At 56.7% G+C, this 19797-nt stretch overlaps 1 protein-coding gene across 8 annotated transcripts in view; it reads right to left on the bottom strand.

Moving 5' to 3' along the window:
• Window positions 1–19797, bottom strand: part of GREB1 (growth regulating estrogen receptor binding 1) — a 144773-nt gene that overhangs the window by 40879 nt on the left and 84097 nt on the right. For all 8 annotated transcript variants that reach the window (XM_086700039.1, XM_086700037.1, XM_086700035.1 and 5 more), the window contains 9 exons: window positions 18692–18874; window positions 17155–17298; window positions 14899–15027; window positions 11298–11411; window positions 10668–10811; window positions 7557–7742; window positions 5245–5595; window positions 980–1108; window positions 134–253 (listed from right to left, as the gene is read on the bottom strand). In XM_086700039.1, the coding sequence (XP_086556165.1) occupies window positions 134–253; window positions 980–1108; window positions 5245–5595; window positions 7557–7742; window positions 10668–10811; window positions 11298–11411; window positions 14899–15027; window positions 17155–17298; window positions 18692–18874 (1500 nt within the window). The remainder of the gene's footprint in view (window positions 1–133; window positions 254–979; window positions 1109–5244; window positions 5596–7556; window positions 7743–10667; window positions 10812–11297; window positions 11412–14898; window positions 15028–17154; window positions 17299–18691; window positions 18875–19797) is intronic.

Raw genomic sequence — 19797 nt, 5'->3', positions numbered from 1 at the left:
TCCAGTTTGATGCTAAGAAGATGCCCTGCCTCCCGGATGCGTCTCTAACATTGCTTCCTCACTACCCCTGGCGTCCCCTGGCCGCTGGCTCACTAGCCCAGACCTTGGCCGCTGGCTTCCTGGCGTCACTCACTTGTGCATGCCGGTGCATCCAGGGATGCTGATTTGGTGACAGAGGAGGCAGTAAGTGACGACGAAATATGGCCTTGATTTTCCTGATGAAATTTGTCCAGCAAAATGTCAATGTCCCCCTCTGCCCAAAACAGAGAGAAAAATAGAAATGGGTTTTCCATCCCAGTGAAATTCGGCAAATATCCATGCAACGTCTACTAGGTATGAGGTGCTGTCCCGGGCCTGGGGTAATGGAAATAAAGAAGCCAGGGCCCATCCAGCCCTGGAGCCCACGGCTTGTAAGGCAGGCAAACAGTCAGAGAAAATGGCACGGTGATGTGGTAGGTGCCAGGACAGAAGAGCCAGATGCTAAAGGACAGGAGGAAGGGGTCTGAGCCCATCCTGGGGGGGGGGGGGGGGGGCAGGGACAGTTTATGGGAGGAAATGGGGTGAGGAGCCAGGCAGAGAGGGGTGAAGGGCACAGAACTCACAGCATAGAACACACGGACTGAGGCACCGCTCCAGCAAGAAGCCGCAAGCTATCCGGAGGGGGAGCTGGGGAACAGGCGTGCACGGGGCCAGGGAATACAGAGGAGGCACAAGACCCTCGTGTGCCCCCAAAACTAGAAACCACAAAGCCCCCCCACCTAGGAGAGCCCACAGTCAGCGCACGAAGATGGCCGGCCAGAAACCACCACAGAAAGGGTTGTAAATGCTAATACAGACAACGGAGGGTACGGCCTGAACATCCAAATCCAGGCCAGCCTCGGCAGGTCCCAGGGAACACCCTCCGAGAGGACTTCACCTCTGAGTCTTCGTTTCTGCCCTTCCCGCTCATGAATTTACACTGGTCTCCCCACGGGCTTACCTGGACAGAGGGTGCTGAAAAACGCCCCCAACAAGTCCACCTTCCCGGTAACCAGCTCGTAATTGACTTCTTTCTGGTACTCCGCTGGGGTGAGGAGGCTCTCAGAAAGAATTCGGGCTTGGTATTTTCCTGGAAAACAAACAACTCTCACTGGGCCCCTCCACTTAGAATTAGCACGTGAGCCCAGGGATGACAGTTTGTCTCCTCTCTCTCCCGCAAGCCCGTCACCATGCCTGGTCAAGAGCAGGTGTTCGTGTTGGTTAAACGAATAAATGGGGTAAAGCATCTTGGCCCAGATTAACAGGATAACAAGAGGGGAAACCCAGAACACTGGCCTCGGAACCTCTCTTCCCGCTTAGTAGCCGTGTAACCTGAGATACTTAACCATTCTGGCCCTGTTTCGCCTCCTGAAACACAGGAATGACAGCATTTCAGGACTGTCCTGAGGACTGTAAACCAGGCACTGTTTATAAAAATGCTTAGTCCATCCCTGAGGCACAATAGGCCACCAGGTTTATTTCTGAGAGTGCTACTCAAATCACATAAGTAATTTATTAAAAAAAAAAAAAAAAAAAAAAACAGAGAATGAATTTAGGATCAAGAATGCTTATGGATAACTGGGGCAGTGCATAGCAACAATATATACTTTTTAAGTAAATAAAAAGATATGAAAACTTCAGGCTTAAAACAAGTAACACCTGTGGGATTTTTTTTAAACAGTTTAAAAAACAGGAGTATAGTGATTGGCCAAAAATTATTCTGAAATTGACAAACCGACCCACGAAGATCTATGAATACCATACAACAGTGTTAAGAGGGATTTTTTTTGTATTTTTTGAACGTTTATGTATTTTTGAGACAGAGAGAGAGGAAGAGTGCAAGTGGGGGAGGGGCAGAGAGACAGGTGGACACAGAATCCGAAGCAGGCTCCAGGCTCTGAGCAGTCAGCACAGAGTCCGATGCGGGGCTCGAACCCACAAATCATGAGATCATGACCTGAGTTGAAGTCGGACGTTTAACCAACTGAGCCACTCAGGCGCCCCGAGAGTGATGTCTTAAATCCTAATAGTCCCATTTAAGTTGAGAAATCTGTTTGTATTCATGAGTTGTTCTTTCTTTTTTTTTTTCAAAGAGAAATTTGAAGCCAGAAGGATTCTTTTATTTTTAGTGTTTATTTATTTTGAGAGCGAGCGAGTGCAAGTCAGGTAGGAACAGAGAGAGAAGGACAGAGAGAATCTCAAGCAAGCTCCGCACTGTCAGCACAGAGCCCGATGTGGGGCTCAAACGCACGAAGAGTGGGATCATGACCTGGGCCCAGACCAAGAGTCAGTCACTTAACCGACTGAGACACCCAGGCGCCCCTGTATTCATGACACTTCAATCGTGCGGACTACCCCTTAATCTCCTTCAATTTCCTAAGAAAATGCTAGACTTAGGAATTCCGTGTTCTTTTTAACTAACAGGACGAAGCTGGGAAATAATTAGCCATTGCTATCGCTCTGGGAGAGGAACTAATGAGGTCAATGAATTAATGAGGTCACTGCATTAATGTACGCAAAGATCAGCCTGGCACATAAAAGTTGCTTGACACACCCGATCTCCTCCAGGGAGCTGTCCCCTGCTTCCACTCATTCACCTGCAACCAGGGGCGTGCCCTGGGCGTGGTCACCACTGATAACTCCGCCCCTCTGCCTCCTGCAACGAGGGGCGTGCCCTGGGCGTGGTCACCACTGACAACTCCGCCCCTCTGCATCCTGCAAGGAGGGGCTTGCCCTGGGCGTGGTCACCACTGATAACCCCGCCCCTCTGCACCCTCCACTCCCTGCAGCCTGCTCCCCAGCCACCTCTGACACTCCAAAAACTCCCCCGCTCTTCAAATCCATAGAGCCTCCCAGACGTGCTCCTGCTTTCTCTTCTTGTCCCCCTCCCTTGAGGGAGAGCCCACGTCCAGCAATACTCAGTCCCAACGTCCCTCCCCACAGCCGTGCTCCACCCTCTGCATCAAACCCCCTTCCTGCTCTGAGTCTTTACGGAGCTGCGAGACGTGGCTGGAGAAAAGACCACGGTCATGCCCACTCGACTCCCGTAAACCCACTGTGCGCAGCAGCCCCGGCCCTGTCTCCTGCTGGAGGACACAGCGACCACCTGTGACGCATCCCAGGGCCCCGCCACCTGTCCACCTGTGACGCATCCTTCCCACTGCCAAACATACACCGCGCGACTCAGAACCACCACAAAAACCTGATCCCGTTCCGCCTCCAATTATTATCTCTGTTCTCTATTCCTTGTAAGGCAAAATTTCTCAAAACGGTTGTCTCCCTTTGCTTCTTTGCTCCTCATCTCTTGAGCCCAATCCAGTGGCGCCCTCATCCACCAGCACCGCTGTGTCCGCATCACCGATGGCCACGCGGCGGACAGAGGGAGGAACCCGTTCGGACTCAAACAGGGGCATTTGGCCCAGTCGCTGCCTCTCCCTTCTTGAAGCACGCCTCCCCCCCCCCCCCCACCTCCACCCCTCGGCCTCCAGGACATTCTCTCCTTCCACTCTCAGGTCTGCTTCTCCATTTCCTCCCCTCACGGGACGGGACCTCAGACAGCCCTCGCTCCGCACTCACCGGATGGGTCCTGGCATCACCTCTGGGCTCTCAGGCCCCCAACGTGCTGACTACCCCTTAATCTCTGTCCTGAACTTTGGACTTTCTACCCAGCTGCCCACCCACACGGCCACCGTGACATCTGAAGCATGGGCCGGGCTGGTGCGGGAGAACTTGAGATTCCAGCATGACCTCCCTGCCACCCCTTCCCTCCACGAGGACAATTTCAATTTTTCTTTATTTTATTTATTTATTTTGAGAGAGAACACAAGCAGGGGAGGGGCAGAGAAAGAGGGACAGAGAGAAGCCCAAGCAGGCTCCGTGCTGCCAGCGCAGAGCCCGGCTAAGGGGCTCCATCCCACAGACCGTGGGATCATGACCCGAGCCAAAACCAAGGGCCGGATGGACACTTAACCGACTGAGCCACCCAGGTGCCCCTAAATTAAATGTTTTCAAAAAACAAAAATGCTTCTGCAGTTCCTGCCATCTCAGCAGATGGTGTCTGCATCAGCTACACAGCCAAAGCCCTCGGGGTGTTCCCACACAGTCCACACGGCCCCCCCGTCCCCCCCCCCCCGCAAACCCCACAGGTACCCACCCCACAGACACCCAGAATCAGGCCGCTCCTCTGCGCCTCCCCCAGCCCAGCCCCGGCCGCCCACACTGGGCACTGGATGAATCCAGCCCCTCCCCAGGGACCCAAATAGGGGTCCCAAATAGGGGGCTCTCCACACCCAAATAGGTCATTGATTCTTCCAAAACAAAAGCCAGGTCACAGCCCTTCTCTGGTCAAAATCGTGCAACGGTCTCTCAATTCACACAGGGAACAATCCAAAGCTCTGATAAGGCCGTCAGGGCCCCCGCACAACGCCCTAGTCCCGTCCTCTGCTCTGGCCTCCTGCTTACTAGCAACATGCCAGGCACGGCCTGTGGCCATGTGGTCCTGGGGGGGGGGCCCCCGCAGCTGTCCCCAGAGGCAACATCGACCGCTGCCTCATTTCTCTCAGGCCCTTGCTCTTAACATCCCCTCTTTAGATAGGTTCTCCTGACCCCTCTTAATAACCAGCTCCCCAAATGGGATCCTCCGACCCCGGGCCCCTCCACCTGTCCACCTGTCACTTTCTGCACTGGCTTTGGTGTCTGCCTCCCACACCAGAATGTGCGCTCCAGGCGAGCAGGGACCTCGTTACCTTCCTTCCTGAATCTCCGGTCCCTACAACCGTGGCTGCACACAGTAGGACTTCAATAAATGTTTTTATACTGTATTAGTTCACTGACGCATGAGTCCACATAGACAATGAGATCGCTGGGGTTTTTGTTCTCCATTAGCTAGCTGAAGGAAGTGAGGGCCAGAGTCGTTAAGGGACCAATCACATCATCAGGTGCACGGACCCAGGCCTTCCACCCGGTCTAACTCCAGAGTTGCCCAGCCTCTCTCGGGTTTGGCAAGGCGGAATGCTCACCTTCCTCTCGGAGGAGGAAAGAATTTTAACTCAGCACGCCAGCCAGGGCACAAGCGGCGCACATCGAGGGGGCTGCTGAGCACTAACCAACCGCTGCTACAGACCCTGGGCCACGAGAGGCAAAAGGCGCGGATCTGCAAAGGAAGGGAGCCGGGAAACAGACGCAGCTGCTTTTCCCGCTGCCCCCAATCTCAGGCGCAGGGCTCACCCGTGACGGCGACGCAGGAGTCGATGGCGGGGCTGCGGCACGCGCGGACGATCACCACGTAGTTGGTCTTGGCGAGCTTGCCCTCGATGAGCAGCCGGAACATCTCGGAGAGGCCCTCGGCCAGGGAGTAGGTGCACTCGATGATGTGCACGCTGTCGTTGCAAGAGCTGGCGGCCAGGCCGGCGAGCCAGGGCAGCTGGGCCGAGGTGACGGGGGCCACGGCGCTGGGCGCGGGCGGGCAGGGCTGCGGCTGCGCCTGCTGGTACTGCCGGATCTCGGTCAGGTGCGATTCGCGCCACGAGCGCAGGAAGATCTGCTCCAGGTCCTCCATCAGGGGCACCTGGTCCGCTGCTGGCAACGACAAGACGGCAGGAGAGGCTTGGGCGCCGGCCCCCGGGTCCCCACCGCGAACGCAGGGGGCGATCCTGGGGAGCCGCGCGCAAGCAAACGCGGAAGTAACACAGTCCGCGTCACCAATGCCAGATCGTCTCAGGGACCGCGGGGAGGTACAGGGAGGGCAGCCGCGCGGCCAGAAGCTCCCCAGCCTAGCGGGGCCACAGCTCTTTCTGCCTGTGCCTCAGTCTGGGTTTCACGCGCAGGTGTTAAATAGCAGCAAGGACTGCGAGCCTACGACTCCGGGGCTCCTCCTCTTTCCCTACCGTCTCGCTGTAACCACGCATCGTGCTGTCTGCGGTCCGCGCCCAGCACGGTCCCTGGCCACGCAAAGTCCCTTCCTACGAGGCTCTACCGTTTACTCAGCGGTGTCTCCACTGTCGATCCTTTCTTTGCTGCCACGTAGCCACCTCTGCAAGCGCTTTCACAGTACACGTCTTTATGCGTAGAACCTAGCTTCCCGGCGTCTCGAAACTGGGCTTCCGGGGCCAACCTGTACACATCGTCAGACTGTGCCCCGAGGGCCTACCTGCGTCTACCTACCGGTGACTTTAAGTCATGTGTGACACTGGTTTTACTGCACCCTTAGCCCCACTGGATACCCACGCTTGCGTCATCAATTCGAGAGATACGTTACTTGATTTGTGGGTCTGACGCCTAGGAGACTGAATACCGTCAGCCTTTCTTTCCTGGACGTTTTCTGGCGTGTCTGTCCAAATCTTACATCTGGGGGAGCTGGAGGAAACGGCACCACGCCTGGACTCGGAAGGCGTGCTCCCTTCCGGTTCCACCCGGCGCCAGCCCGGATCCAGAGCTATCTTACGATACGGGTTCCTGATCTGAAACACGGGATCACAATACACACGCACGAGGCTACGCCAAGATTTGATCAGATTAGCCGTTAGGCCTCCCATCTTTGAAATCTTTCCCCTCGAGCCCACGCCCCCTTCTGGAATCACCATCGCCAAACCGAGCTCTTGGGAGAGCTGTCTACACCCCCTGCGCTTGCCCCGTCTCCAATCCACCGCAGCACGGCTGTTGTCCCCCACACTCCTCGGACGCACCCGCCACCGAGGGTGCCTGTCACTCCCGTGTGCCCAAACCCAATGGCCAATCATCAGCCTTCACTCTGCTCTTGGCCTCACTGACTCAGGCGACTGGTCCCTCTCCTGAAATGCTTTCACGGGATTCTGCGTCCCTGTTTACCTGTTCCTTCGACACAGTCGAGGGCCAACTACAGTGCAGGTGCTGTTGGACACGCAGATGTGAACTAAATCAACGTTCCTGGTCTCACGGACCCTACATCCTAACCGGGGAGAGGCACGGAAAGCGAGCAAATACTGGTGCTCTAAAGGCAAGATACGGAGGACAGAGACTCCCAGGGGCCTGCGGAGGGGGCACTGTCTTAGATATGGTGATAAGGTTCTCCCTGAGGTGACACAGGAACCAAAACTCGGAGGACAGGCCCTGGGCAGGGGCGTTTCTCAGGGGTAGACGGGTCTGCCGCGGGGCACGGCAGGGCTGGAGCAGAAGCGGAGGTGGGAGGAGGCCTGGTCACTTGGACCCTGGAACCGATATGGGTTGAGTGTGTGATAGGAGACCCCGGGGGGCTCCAGCAGAGAACAGATACGATGAGATTCACAATCGTTAACAGCTGTGCAGAATGGGGGGCAGAGCCGCACCCTGGCAAGGGAGGGGTGTGGCGGAGGAGGGTGGGGGACGCCGCATCTGGGACGAAGCAGGGCTTTCCGGTGGATGGGATGTGGGTGGTGAGAAAGGATGGTCCCCTGCACTTCCTGTCGGCCAGCCAGCGTGGCTTCTCAAGGGCTCCAAGTGACGGGCAGGGATCCGGGCTGACACGCCGCCTCGGGCCGCGACCGCTGCACCAATGGGCCCCACGCAGCGGGAGGGAGGCTCACCCAGCTGGACGAGATAGTAGACGGTCAGTAGGAGCTGCACCTCCTCGGAGATGGGCTGTATCGCCGAGGCCCCGTAGTGCTCATACGCCCGGGAGATGGACTGAGAGTTCTGGTAGCACGTGTACAGGAGGGGGCTCACGACGACGTCACTCAGGTTCCCGCAGAGGTAAGGGAAGTTCCCGTGGCCTGCGGAAGAAGCAACCACGTCCGCTTGGCGGCTGGCGTGGGGCACACGTGGCCCCCACAAGCGCGCACGCCGAAGGCGAGGGAGCCGAAGCGGGCAGGCCAGAGGCCCCTGGGCTGACTCACACGTCCCTCTTCGGGGAGAGGGAGGAGGGAGGAGGGAGGAGGGAGGAGGGAGGAGGGAGGAGGGAGGAGGGAGGAGGGAGGAGGGAGGAGGGAGGGGATCGCAGATTTCCCGCCCTTGCTGAGCTAGTGCACCTGCTCTGAATACTGACCAGGGCCCCAGCGTCTGCCTGTTCATCGTGTCCAACCCTTGTGGTTCACAGGTGAGCTCGCTGAGGCCCAGAGAGACGCGCCCAAAGCCGAACAGGCGCCCCGCTGACTACAGAACGCCTCTTGTGAGCACTCTGCCGCCCCCCCTGCCAGCCAGCCTGCCCCTCCCCGACTCCTCCGTGCTGGCTTCTGTTTCCCATCCTCCCAGGACTCTCTGGCAGGCTGAGTGAGGAAAACGAGTCAGTGCGCAGACCGGGGGCTCCAGATACTGACGGAACCCGACCAATGCTTTAGCACACGTTAGGAGACCAATTCCGACGAGAACCCTCAGCGTCAGAAGAGCCTGGCCGGACTGATTCTCCTCCGCGCTGGGCATCAGCTGTGTAGCCCTGCGCAGGAAGTAGGACTTCTCTAAGTCTCAGTCTCCACATCTGTAAAATGGGTCGAAGACACGCAGCCCTCATGGGGCTGCCGAGATAACTGGATGCGCCAGATGCACGTGCGCCGTCCTGTGCTTGGTCTGAACTCACTCACCAAACACACACTCACTGAATGCCCGCTGTGTGCTACGTGCTGGCATCATGCTTGGCTCTGGGGAAATCTGACGCCCGAGACAGTTCACATCCTCACACAACAGCGTCTCAAACCTGAGGGTGCATGAGCGTCCCCCGGGCCCCTTCTGGGCCTTTCCGCACAGCTTCTGATTTGGAAAAGGGGCCTGATTCTGATTCCAGGATGGGCCTGGGAATTCACCTCTCTAACAGGTCCTGGACGATGCTGGACCTGCTGGACCAAGGACCACAGTTGGGGTGCCACGGCTTGCGAGCATTATGGCTTAAACTGCGTTGGGGCCCAGGAGAAAGAAACTAAGGCAGCCTCGTGGAGAAGGCACATGGGTTTGGGTCCTAAGGCGCAGGTGGGGTTTGGGCATGAGGTGGGCTGGGGGCGGGAAGACCCAGGACAGCAGGCATGTTACAAAGAGTGCGTGGCTGGGGCGCCTAGGTGGCTCCGTCGGTAAACCGTCCGACTTCCGACTTCATGATCTCGCCGTTTGTGGGTTCCAGCCCCGCGTCGGGCTCTGTGCTGACAGCTCGGAGCCTGGAGCCTGTCTTTGGATTCTGTGTCTCCCCCTCTCTCTGCCCCTCCCCTGCTCATGCTCTGTCTCCGTCTCTCAATAATAAATAAATGTTTAAAAAAACACACACACACACACACAAAGAGTGCGTGGCTTAAACCGCGCAGAAAGTGCAGTGACCTTGAGGAATAAGGAGGATGGTCTATAGCTGAGGTCGTCAGAGGTGGGTCTGCCGGACCCTCACCCCGACTCCTCTGAGGCCCTTGGCTCGGGGGAGGCACAGATGCCACCCTGCCCGTAGTGGCGCCACCGTGCTCTGTCTTCTCATCCCCACGTTCTCGCAGCGTCTCACAGACATGTAATGGCCGTGCACAGATTGCATGCAACGCCGCTGCACGTTGACCTTCTTCTCAATTAGCCAAGAGGGCCCGATGGGATTACCGGCCGTGACTCATGCTCAGTTCAAACCCAGATCTGCACCCCTCTTCCTAAAGACCCTGTCCATTTTTTTTTTTTTTTTAGGAAAAAAAAGCAGTGCCTCTCTTATTTCTTAATTACCGGTAAGATACCTCCCACTTGCCTACGACCCTCTCTCCTCTGTGCCTCCAAACACGATGCTAGATGCTGTACCAGCTTCTTTAGGAAGGAGGCGTACGTGCGTGTGTGTGTGTGTGTGTGTGTGTGTGTGTGTGTGTGTTACCACACGGCCCCGGCGACCGTCATCATCACGCGAGTCCCGCCAGACCTTCACATTTCAACCTCTCCTGCTTCACTAGAAGGGGACTTCCTTATTGCGGCAAGTCTGCCCCCACGGAGGCTACGTTAACCTACTGTCGCAAAACAGATGGAGTCAGGTTTCCTGCTTCCATGTGGCAACCGTGGCCGTCTTCGGCCAAAGTCAGATTGCATAGTCAAAATGTACTAGTGGCAGAGGATGACACAGGACAATCCACCGGACCAGGGGTGGGAGCAAGGGGCTGACTGACCTGTCTCCATTCCCTGGTGCTTTGTACCGGACCTGTCATTATGGCACGAATGAGTGAATGAATGAACGAGTGAGCTAGTGAATGAGCGAGTGAATGAATGAGTGAGCGAGTGAACGAGAAAGTGAATGAGTGATCAGTGAATTAGTAAGTGAATGAGTGAGCGAAAGAGTAAGCAAATCAATGAATGAGCAAATGAATGAGCCAATGAGTGAGTCAATGAGTGAATGAGCAAGTGAACGAGCAAGTGAATGAGTGAGCGAGTGAATTAGTAAGCGAATGAGTGAGTGAGCAAATGAGTAAGCGAATGAGTGAATGAGCGAGTGAATGAGCGAGCGAGCGTGAGCGAGTGAATGAACAGATGCATATCACAGAACAGAATCGTTCCACTTGGGCTTGTCGTGGAAATCTGTGAAAAGCCCTAGAACTCTTGGCATCTGACCAGGCGCAACACCAGTGACTGGTCTGCTTAGTTCCTCCGTTGCCCTGGAAAGGATCTGAGAGTTTTCTCAGGGGGACACCCTTGGAGTCAGCCTGTCCCTTGTTCCTCCCTTCAGGCTCTCCGACCTCCACCACCTGTCCCACTGCTGTACTTGCCTTTAAATATCACCGGCTTGGCCTTGCATATTTTCAGCAAGTTGTCAGGGACGGACACTGGTTCTCCAGAGGCCACAACGGGGAAGGTGACCGACGCTGGTCCCACCGAGCCAACCTGGGGCACGCAGGACATGCCTGCGCTCTCTAGGGACAGGCCAGGAGAGTTAGGCAGACAGGCCAAACAAACCACCCACCTCTGGCAGACCTGATGTCAGGCCGGCCTGCGAATCTGCTACAATCTGACCCTCACCCCTACTTGTGGGAGCCCCCAAGTCTTGGAATCACAGACTCCTGAGGTCAAAGCATCTTCAGAGTCGCTTGATCCAATCTTCTCCACCAAGCAACCCAGTCCCCTCCTCTTCAGTCTCCCTGCCACGTGGCAGCAAGCCCCTTTTAAATTCCTTTAGGGTCAGGGAACAAGCTCACTGCCATACAGGAAGCCTGGACTTGGTTGAGCAGCCCCACCGTACGAGAAAGAGACCCTCTGTTATACCCAAGTCTGCCCCCCAGAACATCCTCGCCGATTCACGTGGAAGCACACACACGGGCACACATGCCCACGCCCCACCAGCAGCAGCACCACCACGGGTCCCCGAGTCTCGGGTTTCTGGCAACGTTGCCGTCACTTACCGTACTTAGCTCTGTTCCCACCACCCTGGGCGTAGCCGGCGTCTGTCGCTGATGGAGATTCTGGGGACCACCCTTTGTGGCGTTTTTTCGGGGGCCCAGAGTTTGATAAGATACCTAGACAACATTCAGAGTACGGATTAGGCTTTCGCTAAGGATGAGCTTCCAAACACTCCCCCTGCTCTGGAGAGCACGTATTTGTTATTTTTTAAAAATCAGAGCCTTACGAGGGTCGTTAGCTGTTTAGGGAAGCGTCCGGGCATGAGGAAATATCCTGTCCATTTCAGTGAACGTTTCGTTCCAAACCCCGCCAAGTGCCTCGGCCTGATCTCTGAGCCCTTAGCACACCCTCACCTTTAACATGGGGTCACAAGCCCTGCCGTTAAAGGTGGTTTCATGAAGACTAAAGAGAATGTAGCGAAAGCACAGCCTTGGGGCCCACTGGCCGGCAGCCCCCAAGATCACATCCTCCTTCGCCTCCTCCTCTAAACTGCCCCGTGAATGCCCGTGTGCTTCTGGGATAAGCCACAGTCACGTTTGACCAACCACCACACAGTTTCACCACCTGGGGGCAGGACCGCTCTACCGGTGTTCCTCTCCCACCTCAGCCTTGACCACTAACTTCAGACCAAAGAAGTCAACAGGAACAGAGGCTGGTACCTGCTGTTGTTAACGAGTCATCCCCGCCCACTCTAGATAACAGCATGTGCGGGACTCACGCTCTGCTCCTGGGTTATTCAAAATATCCAGAGTTGGTTACCACATTCGTTTGAGCAATCCGACTCAAAATCTCCCCTACGTTTAGAAGCACACATTCAGCTGTGGCTGCACATTAAACGCCCCTGGGAAACCTTTAAAGCTCTCTGTGCCTGGACGCAAGCCCATCCCAGGTAAAGCGGAACCCCGCGTCTGGGGGAGCCCCGGGCACCGTGGTGACTCCAAGCTCCCTGGTGACCCTAACTCACAACCAGGGTTGAAGACCACGGTGTAGGGCAAGGTTCCTACAAATCTGGCCTGAGAAGGAGCTGGGCAGAAGCAGCAGGGCCCTGCTAAAACCCTCCGCTCCCGGGCCCCACCCTGACCTACAGAACCAGACTTCTGGAAACAAGAATGAGAAAACGCCACCGTTCGTGGGCACCCTGGTTTTGCTTAAGCGCCCTGCAGGGTCTTGCTCCAGAGTCTCTTAAAGGTGGTAAAATTATGCTTGACTCCGCCTTAGACTGATCAAAAATGAACAAAGGGAACAAAAAGTGAAAACAGAAAACAGGTGGCCTACACAGAGCTTTCGAGCCGGGGGGCTCCTTAGACACGCCTCCTCCCGGCAACACCGGAGGCAGCTACTATAACCGCTGTTCCGTTTATCTTCTATTACCTTCTGCCCGCACATCTGTCCTCAGGTGCAGACAGAGGCGCCCCACAGAGACCAAGACGCCTCTGAAAACCACACTCAGCTACCGTAGAGGGGCCAGGCCTCGATACTAAGGATGGAGGGTCTACAGATGTCCTCCCCCTTTGGGACACAAGCCCTCACCGCTCTGCTGGACCCAGCTAGACTCTCCCAAAGTGACGTCACTGGGAGTCGTCCCTGGGGTGCCAATGTGGACCAGCCCTCGCGGTGTCTCCTGGTATCGGGGTGGGGGGCACCCCTTGGCATTTTGGGTGAGCGAGTTTTTATTACGTAGACTTCCATGTCACTCCAGGACACGTAGCACCCAGACCCCCCTGTGTGGACCAAGCAAGGATCCTAGGCACTTGCTAACGCCGCCCCCCCCCTCCCCCCCGTGAGGGGGCAGGACTTTTCCACTCAGGACCACTGAGCGACAGCCCTCAAGCCCGAATTCAACACCTCTTGTCGTTTTAGGAGCAGTTGATTAACATGGGCTTCCTCTCTCCCCAGAGCGGGCGGGAAGGCACAGGACCTCTGACATTTCAGCTGTGCCGTCTCAGTCTGTGAAGGTGTCCCGGGTGGCCAGGTGCCGAGGCCCCAAGATGGGAAGGACGCTGGCCCTGCTCTCAGGACCTTCGGTACCTGACGGACACGGATGGCCACGGAACTGAGACCAGGGAAGGTACCCCCGCTGCAGGAGGAGGGGACAGCTGAGCTGAGCCCTGAAAGGCAGGTTTAGTGGCAGTCAGGACTCAGTGCATGACCAGGGGGTGAGGACAGGAAGGGGAGGGCACTCCTGGAGCATGGCAGTCTCAAACAGTGGGGAATGAATAAGGTTCCTCAGGTTGGTTGGGGCCAGATTCCAGAAGGGTTCGAGGGCTGCCAGGGACTAGGGGCATTCTACTTCCCACACGGCTCCTCGTTCACCGCGGAGTGGGGCCCCCATGCCCTGCTGCCCGGGCAAAGGCTGGACGTATACAGGCCTCCACGCAGGCCGGGCAGGTGCCACAGTGCAAGGCTGCCATCACCATCCCAGAGCCCTGGTCGTCGGCCACGGGGCCACCCTAAATTCAGCACCTTGCCAAGAAACACCAGTCACAGCCCGGAGCGGCTAGGGGAGGGACAGAGGCTGGACCTCGGATTCCACGCTGGTTAGGACTGGGGAGTCTCAGGTCCAATTCAGAAAAGACACTGGTCCTTCCACCAGGGAGGGGACACTGGTCCTCTACCAGGGATGTCCTCTGCCGGCCATGTAACAGAAGCAGGGAAGCCTGGCCTCTAGGCCTGGGCTGCCTCTCTGGGCCTCACTTCCCTTCTCTACCAGACAGAATGTGGGACCAGAGAGTTACTACGGGCTCTTCCAGTTGGACAGTCTTGGATGCCAAAATCCAATCAGCCGCGTGCAGGGAGGGCGGGGAGAGAGGTAACCCTGGCTTACTAAATGGCTCCTGAGAGCCCAGAGGGGCGAGCACTGAGCTCGGAGTCAGAGGCTCCACGGCCTCTACTCCAGCAGAAGGTCTGTGTAACCCCTTCGTGCACCTCTTCATCCTCTTCTGAGCTTCCTCCCTCACCACCTCTCACGCTTCCCCAGCTCTAAGGTACAGCTCGATTGTCACCTCCTCCAGGAAGTCCTCCCTGCAAAGGAGCTCAGTGATGATGCCGAGGGGGGCATGGTCACTCAGTGAGCTGCCAGAGGTGTCTGAATCTCCACGCGGCACCTCACCTGACCCTCTCAGCTGCCCTGAATGCAGAATTCTGATCTCCAGATGAGGGAACAATTTAGCCAGAAGGCTTGTCCAAGATCCCCCTGACCAATAAGAGACAGAGTTGAGTTTCGAATTCGTATTTATCTGATTTTGGAGCCCGTGTTTTTCCCATGACACCACACTGCCTCCTATTTCTCCAGGACTTCACAGCCCTCCTGACGTGTCGCCCACAAGACTGGCCGCCCACCTCACAAGGGGCTCCCATCGCTTCTTGCCATACGCCCATCACCCAAGTCGGTGACGGACAAAGCCATGGCCCCACCCACACCAGGGCCTGGGCACAGCCCCACGGACCCGGGAGGCACCTGCCGGCCTGTCCCGACTCTCTCTCCATGCCACACCCACTCCGTGAGGCTCAGTGGCCCCAGTACGGTGGCGCCCACAACCCCCACAACAGCCTGGCCTAGAAAAAAGCAAGACCCCCCCCCGCCCCAAGGACAGGCGATGCTACCTAATGCCGAGGGCCGTGGCACGGCCGACAGGTCGTTCTTCACCAGCTGTTGGTGCTTCGGAGAATCTTTGCCGTTGAAAACAGCTGGACCCACGGCCGTAGCAAGTGAGGGGTGCTCAGAGGCTGGTCCTGGCAGCAGAGAGAGAGAAAAGGAGAAGCACAGAGTCAGTTCATAGGAGCCCCGCTTAGCAGGAAATTACTTCTCTTCCATTTTTACCAACTAGCCGACAAGTGGTTCTTCCCACTGAGGACGCACACCCATGCACACACACTCCTGCTCCAGTGAGCGCGCAGCCCGGGTCGATGAAGGACCAGGGAGACAGGAGTGGCCAGTGGGGCCCCTGCATCCCAGGAGTGCACCCGAGGCTGATCCGCCTCCCTTCTCCCACACCCTCACCCCCCAGGGTCGGGTTTGCACCAAACACGCTCAGGACAGGTGTAGGGCACGCAGTCACCCAGGGCCCTGGGGCTCCCCAGGTCTGAGGATAATGCCGGGGGAAATTATGGGTTCCGGTCTTGTGAGGCTCACTGCTTACGTGCTCACATCAGCCAGCGTGGTCTGGAAGGCCCTCCAGAGTCGGGGGCAGCACAAAACCTTTCTTGTGGGTGAGGTGGCATGGTGAGGGGCTTAGGGGCACAGTTCTGAAGCCCACTGCCCTGGGTCTGAATCCCCTGCCCGGTTGCCCCCCGGGGCCGAGTGACCTTACTTAACCTTCTGAACCCCTTATGCTTCAGCTTTCTCAGCTACAAAAGGGGACAATAACAGAGCCACTGGGAGAAAGCCAGGATTTCAAAGAAGTGTGCCAAACAGTGCCTGGCAGGTAGTGAGTGCTGAGTATTTGCTATTGGCACCATACTTAACTCTTGCAATCACCCTGCAAATTAGAAAAGATCTGCTCCAGCTTTACAGGCGAGGAAACAGAGACGCGAAGAGTTGAAATCAGTTGCCCCGAATCGCCCAGCCAGAGGCTATCGGTGCTGGAAACTTACACCCAGCTATTCCGATGGCAAAGGCCAAGGGCTCCCCAGCCGCCATGGTAGCAGAGGTTCCTGGGGGCCCGGGCGCGGTGAGGACAGGAGCAGACGGCATGCAGAGAGGGAGGCCCGGGGCCTCGGTGGGAGGGCACAGTTCCCAACCCTGGCGTGGCCTCTTCGTGGGAGCCAGGGCACCGACTCCCCTCGCTAGGCCCCTCTACAGACCTCGTGGGCCGGAGAACGAAAACAGCCGAGCCTCCCGAGCCCTTGAGAAGGCTGCTGGAGTCAACGGCGACCATGCTCAAAGGTCCGTTCAGGATGGCAAAGTGCCAAGCACACGACCCAGAAATCCCTGCTTGTCAAATCTTGACTTCACCTCCAACTGCCCGGGAGACCCCAGGCACGCAGCTGAGCCTCGGGTTCCCCAGAAGTACCACGGGGAAACCCAAGCCTGCTTGCAGGGAGGCTGTTAGGACTCAAGGAGGCACATGCCCAGACTTGTGGGATCCTGAGCACATGGTAGATGGCGCATGTTCGTCTCACCTGCCCCTTGCAGGCTCCCCACTGCAAACTGGGGGGGGGGGGTGCTGAGGGACCCCAATTCACCACGCCACGCCACCGATAAGTGGATCATATTACGTAGCAGACAGCAACAGAGGACATCTTTCCAAATTAAAAACACAGCATGCGGGGGGGCGCCTGGGTGGCTCAGTCAGTGAAGCGTCCGACTTAGACTCAGGTCATGACCTCACAGTTTGTGAGTTCAAGACCCGCATCGGGCCCTGTGCCATCAGCGTGGAGCCTGCGTGGGATCCTCTGCCCCCTCTCTCTGCTCCTTCTCAAAAATAAATTTAAAAAAAAAATTTTTTTAAAACACAACACAGCATTCTGTGCCAGAAACTACTACAAATTCAAGATAAAATGCTGAGGCTTTGTAGGCAAAGATGATGTACAAAGCACGCTTTTTATTTATCTTGAAAAACGTTTGGCTGCAGGGGCACCTGGGTGGCTCAGTCGGTTACTCATCCAGCTCTTGATCTCGGCTCAGGTCGTGATCTCACAGTTCATGAGATCGAGCCCCCCTTCCGGCTCTGCGCTGACAGCACGGAGCCTGCTTGGGATTCTCTCTCTCTCTCTCTCTCTCTCTCTCTCTCTCTGCCCCTCCCCCCACTCTCAAAAATAAACACACTTTACAAAAAGAAACAAGAAGATCGCTTGGGCTGCACCCTCAAGCTGCCAGGCTTGTGGGTTTAGCTCCTTTGTGCTTCTCGGTCGCCTCACCTGCCTGCTGGGCTCCCAGGGGGACGCTCGGGCTGGCTCCGGGAACGGGCTCGCTGGAGAAGGCAGCCAGAGGCCCAGAGCTCTCCGCTGGCGGGAAGAGTGAGCTGGAACAGGCACTGGCGGAGGTCGGCCGGCTTCTGAACTCTAAGGGGGCAAGACGCGTGCATGAAAACCAACTCCCCCCCTCCCCACCCCGGTCACGCGAGGCCTTCCTAGACCGGAGGCTGTCCCCCAAGAGAGCCAGACACCTAGATAACCAAAACGGTGCCAATGCCATGCCAGCCTTGTCTCAGCGTAGCTGGGGGAGGCGGGGGTGCGATAGCCCCCACGGCTCCGTGCCAAGGGCAGGGGGATCCGTCCGAGGGGCAGCTCTGATTATCGGGAGGGGGAGCGACCCTGAGCGTTTGGGACAAAGAGAAAAACAGAGGACACGAATGAGTCACCCCCATCGCTGCCCTTCAAGCCCAAGGAAAGAACAGATTATTACTCAGAGGCAGAGAAAGAGCTGAGAGCCCCCTGTCCTGAAAGCCACCCTCTGCTGGAAAGATTCCCTCCCAGGAGTTGCATCTAGCCTGTGAGGTGCTTGGTCACAGCACGTGATCAAAGACTCTTCCTGGGTCCCACAGCAGAAGCACCACTTTGTACTACTAATTCTTGGTACCAGGAGCTCAAGAAATGTTCACTGAGTCAAGTAAGAAAAGGAGTAGGGGTGGGGGAGGAAGGCCCCGAGCCAGCCCTTCCTGAAGTCCCTTCCTTCTATTCACAGAGGCTGGCCAGGAGAGGCCAGGTGACCAGAGATGAACCAACCCAGACAAGGTTCTTGTGGAGACCCCTCCTAGGACGTGTCCCTGCACAGCTGGCTGAGTGGGGGCCTCTCAGGGGCCATCCAAGGCTGGGCCTCTGAAAATCCACTGCCCCCCACCCTCTTCTCTCCATAGTTGACTTAGCCACGGGTGATCCGGGAGACAGGAGGGAGGAGGGAAGCCCAGTGACTTCTACGACGCTGGCCTTCACAGGGTTCGGGGCGGAGAGAGGACGGGTATCATCCAAACCATCATTTCTCTAAATCAGAGTTTCTCAACCTCGGCACCGCTGATTATTTAGGCTTGATCGTTCTTTGTGGGTTGGGGTACGGGGCAGGGGGGGCAGGGGGTGGGCAGAAAGGGCTATCCTGTGTGCTGCCGGATGTGTAGCAGCATCTCTGGCCTCCATCCACCAGATGGCAGTAGTGCTCTCCAGTCACGATGGGGGACAGAATCACCCCGGGTTGAGAACCTCTGTCCCAAACGCTTACCACAAGAAGACACAGGATGGTGTAGCCCCCTGCAAACTTTTCAACGTCCCACACAATTAGGCTGGCACTACAAATGTTTACCCATAATGCAAAGCAGCGCTTTGATTTCACGGGGCTGACCTTCTGCCTGCAATTGTGCCCATGGAGCCTGGGCGCTCCTCGAAGTCCGGCTGACAGGCACCTGGGCCCTCTTGGAGGGCCCCCATTCACCCACCCAACCCTGCTCAAAGCCGAACTGCTCACCTGAGCCTTTCCAACAGATGAGAGGTCCTTTGGTTAGAGTCCCTTGTGCGTTGCGGACCAGGTAATACTTCAAGTGTTTCTGCTTCTTGGGCTGAGTGGTCAACTTGAGATTTATGTGATTAGAGAATTCTGTGAAGTAGCAGAAGCCTTTCTTTCCACAGCCAACGCAATTCCCAGAGAAACCTGGGGGAGGGAAACCACCACGAAGGTCTCCAACTTACCTCCAACATACTCGTCAAATAACGCAGACTTTGTGGAAATTCTAAATACTCCCATCCTGTGCCACGAACCCGAAAATTCCACGGGGCAAGGGTCCCTAGCACCTTATGTTGGTCCAAGGGTCGAAATGACCTTGACTTGAACAGAAGGAGGCCCAAGAAGACTTAGTCATGGAGGAGGCCCTGAAGAGCTTGGAAGACTGAACTTGCTGGGGGGGGGGGGGGGGGGGACAGATTTTAAAGCCTATACACACAGCAAACATTACAAGATGAGACTATCGCATTCAACCGTCTACACTGATCAAGTGCCTGCAGGAAGTGGTACACGCCCATCTCCTTCAGTGCTGACCGGTCACAGAATCTCAAAGCCATCAGACCACTGACGCTAGACACACTGAGGACCTCCCAGGAGCCCCAAACTCCATCCTGATCCCATGAGTCGCTGCAAGAAACAAAGAGAGCTCCACGGGGTGGGGCTGGAAGGGTTTGGCAACCAGCGGAACGGAGACCCGCTGCCCCAGTGTGGCTGTCACAACATTGGCATCCTGCAGCCGAGGCCGGAATGGGCCTTTCTGGGGACGGACAGAGGTTCCCACCAGCAGTGAGGCTCCAGAAGGGTCGCCCGATGACAAAATGACCTCTTATGAACCATTAAAATCCAGCGAATAGGGATAGAGACCTTTACAAGCTATAAAGTCCATGCAAACCACACTCAGTGCAACCGCGGGTTAACATGGGACAAATGTGACGATTGGCCTAGCTGCTCTGGTCTACACCCACCATCTCAGGAAGACCTTCCTGGGGACCTTGCTTTGCCCACTGGGGCGTCTGGTTTCTATGGTACAAGGCCCTTTGGCAGGAAAGACCCTAAAGCAGAGACTGATCTGT

The sequence above is a fragment of the Puma concolor genome, chromosome A3, assembly GCF_028749965.1.
Source record: "Puma concolor isolate L17-30 chromosome A3, mPumCon1.1.hap2, whole genome shotgun sequence".
NCBI classification, from domain to species: domain Eukaryota; kingdom Metazoa; phylum Chordata; class Mammalia; order Carnivora; family Felidae; genus Puma; species Puma concolor.
This window is presented reverse-complemented; position numbering and strand designations above follow the sequence as displayed.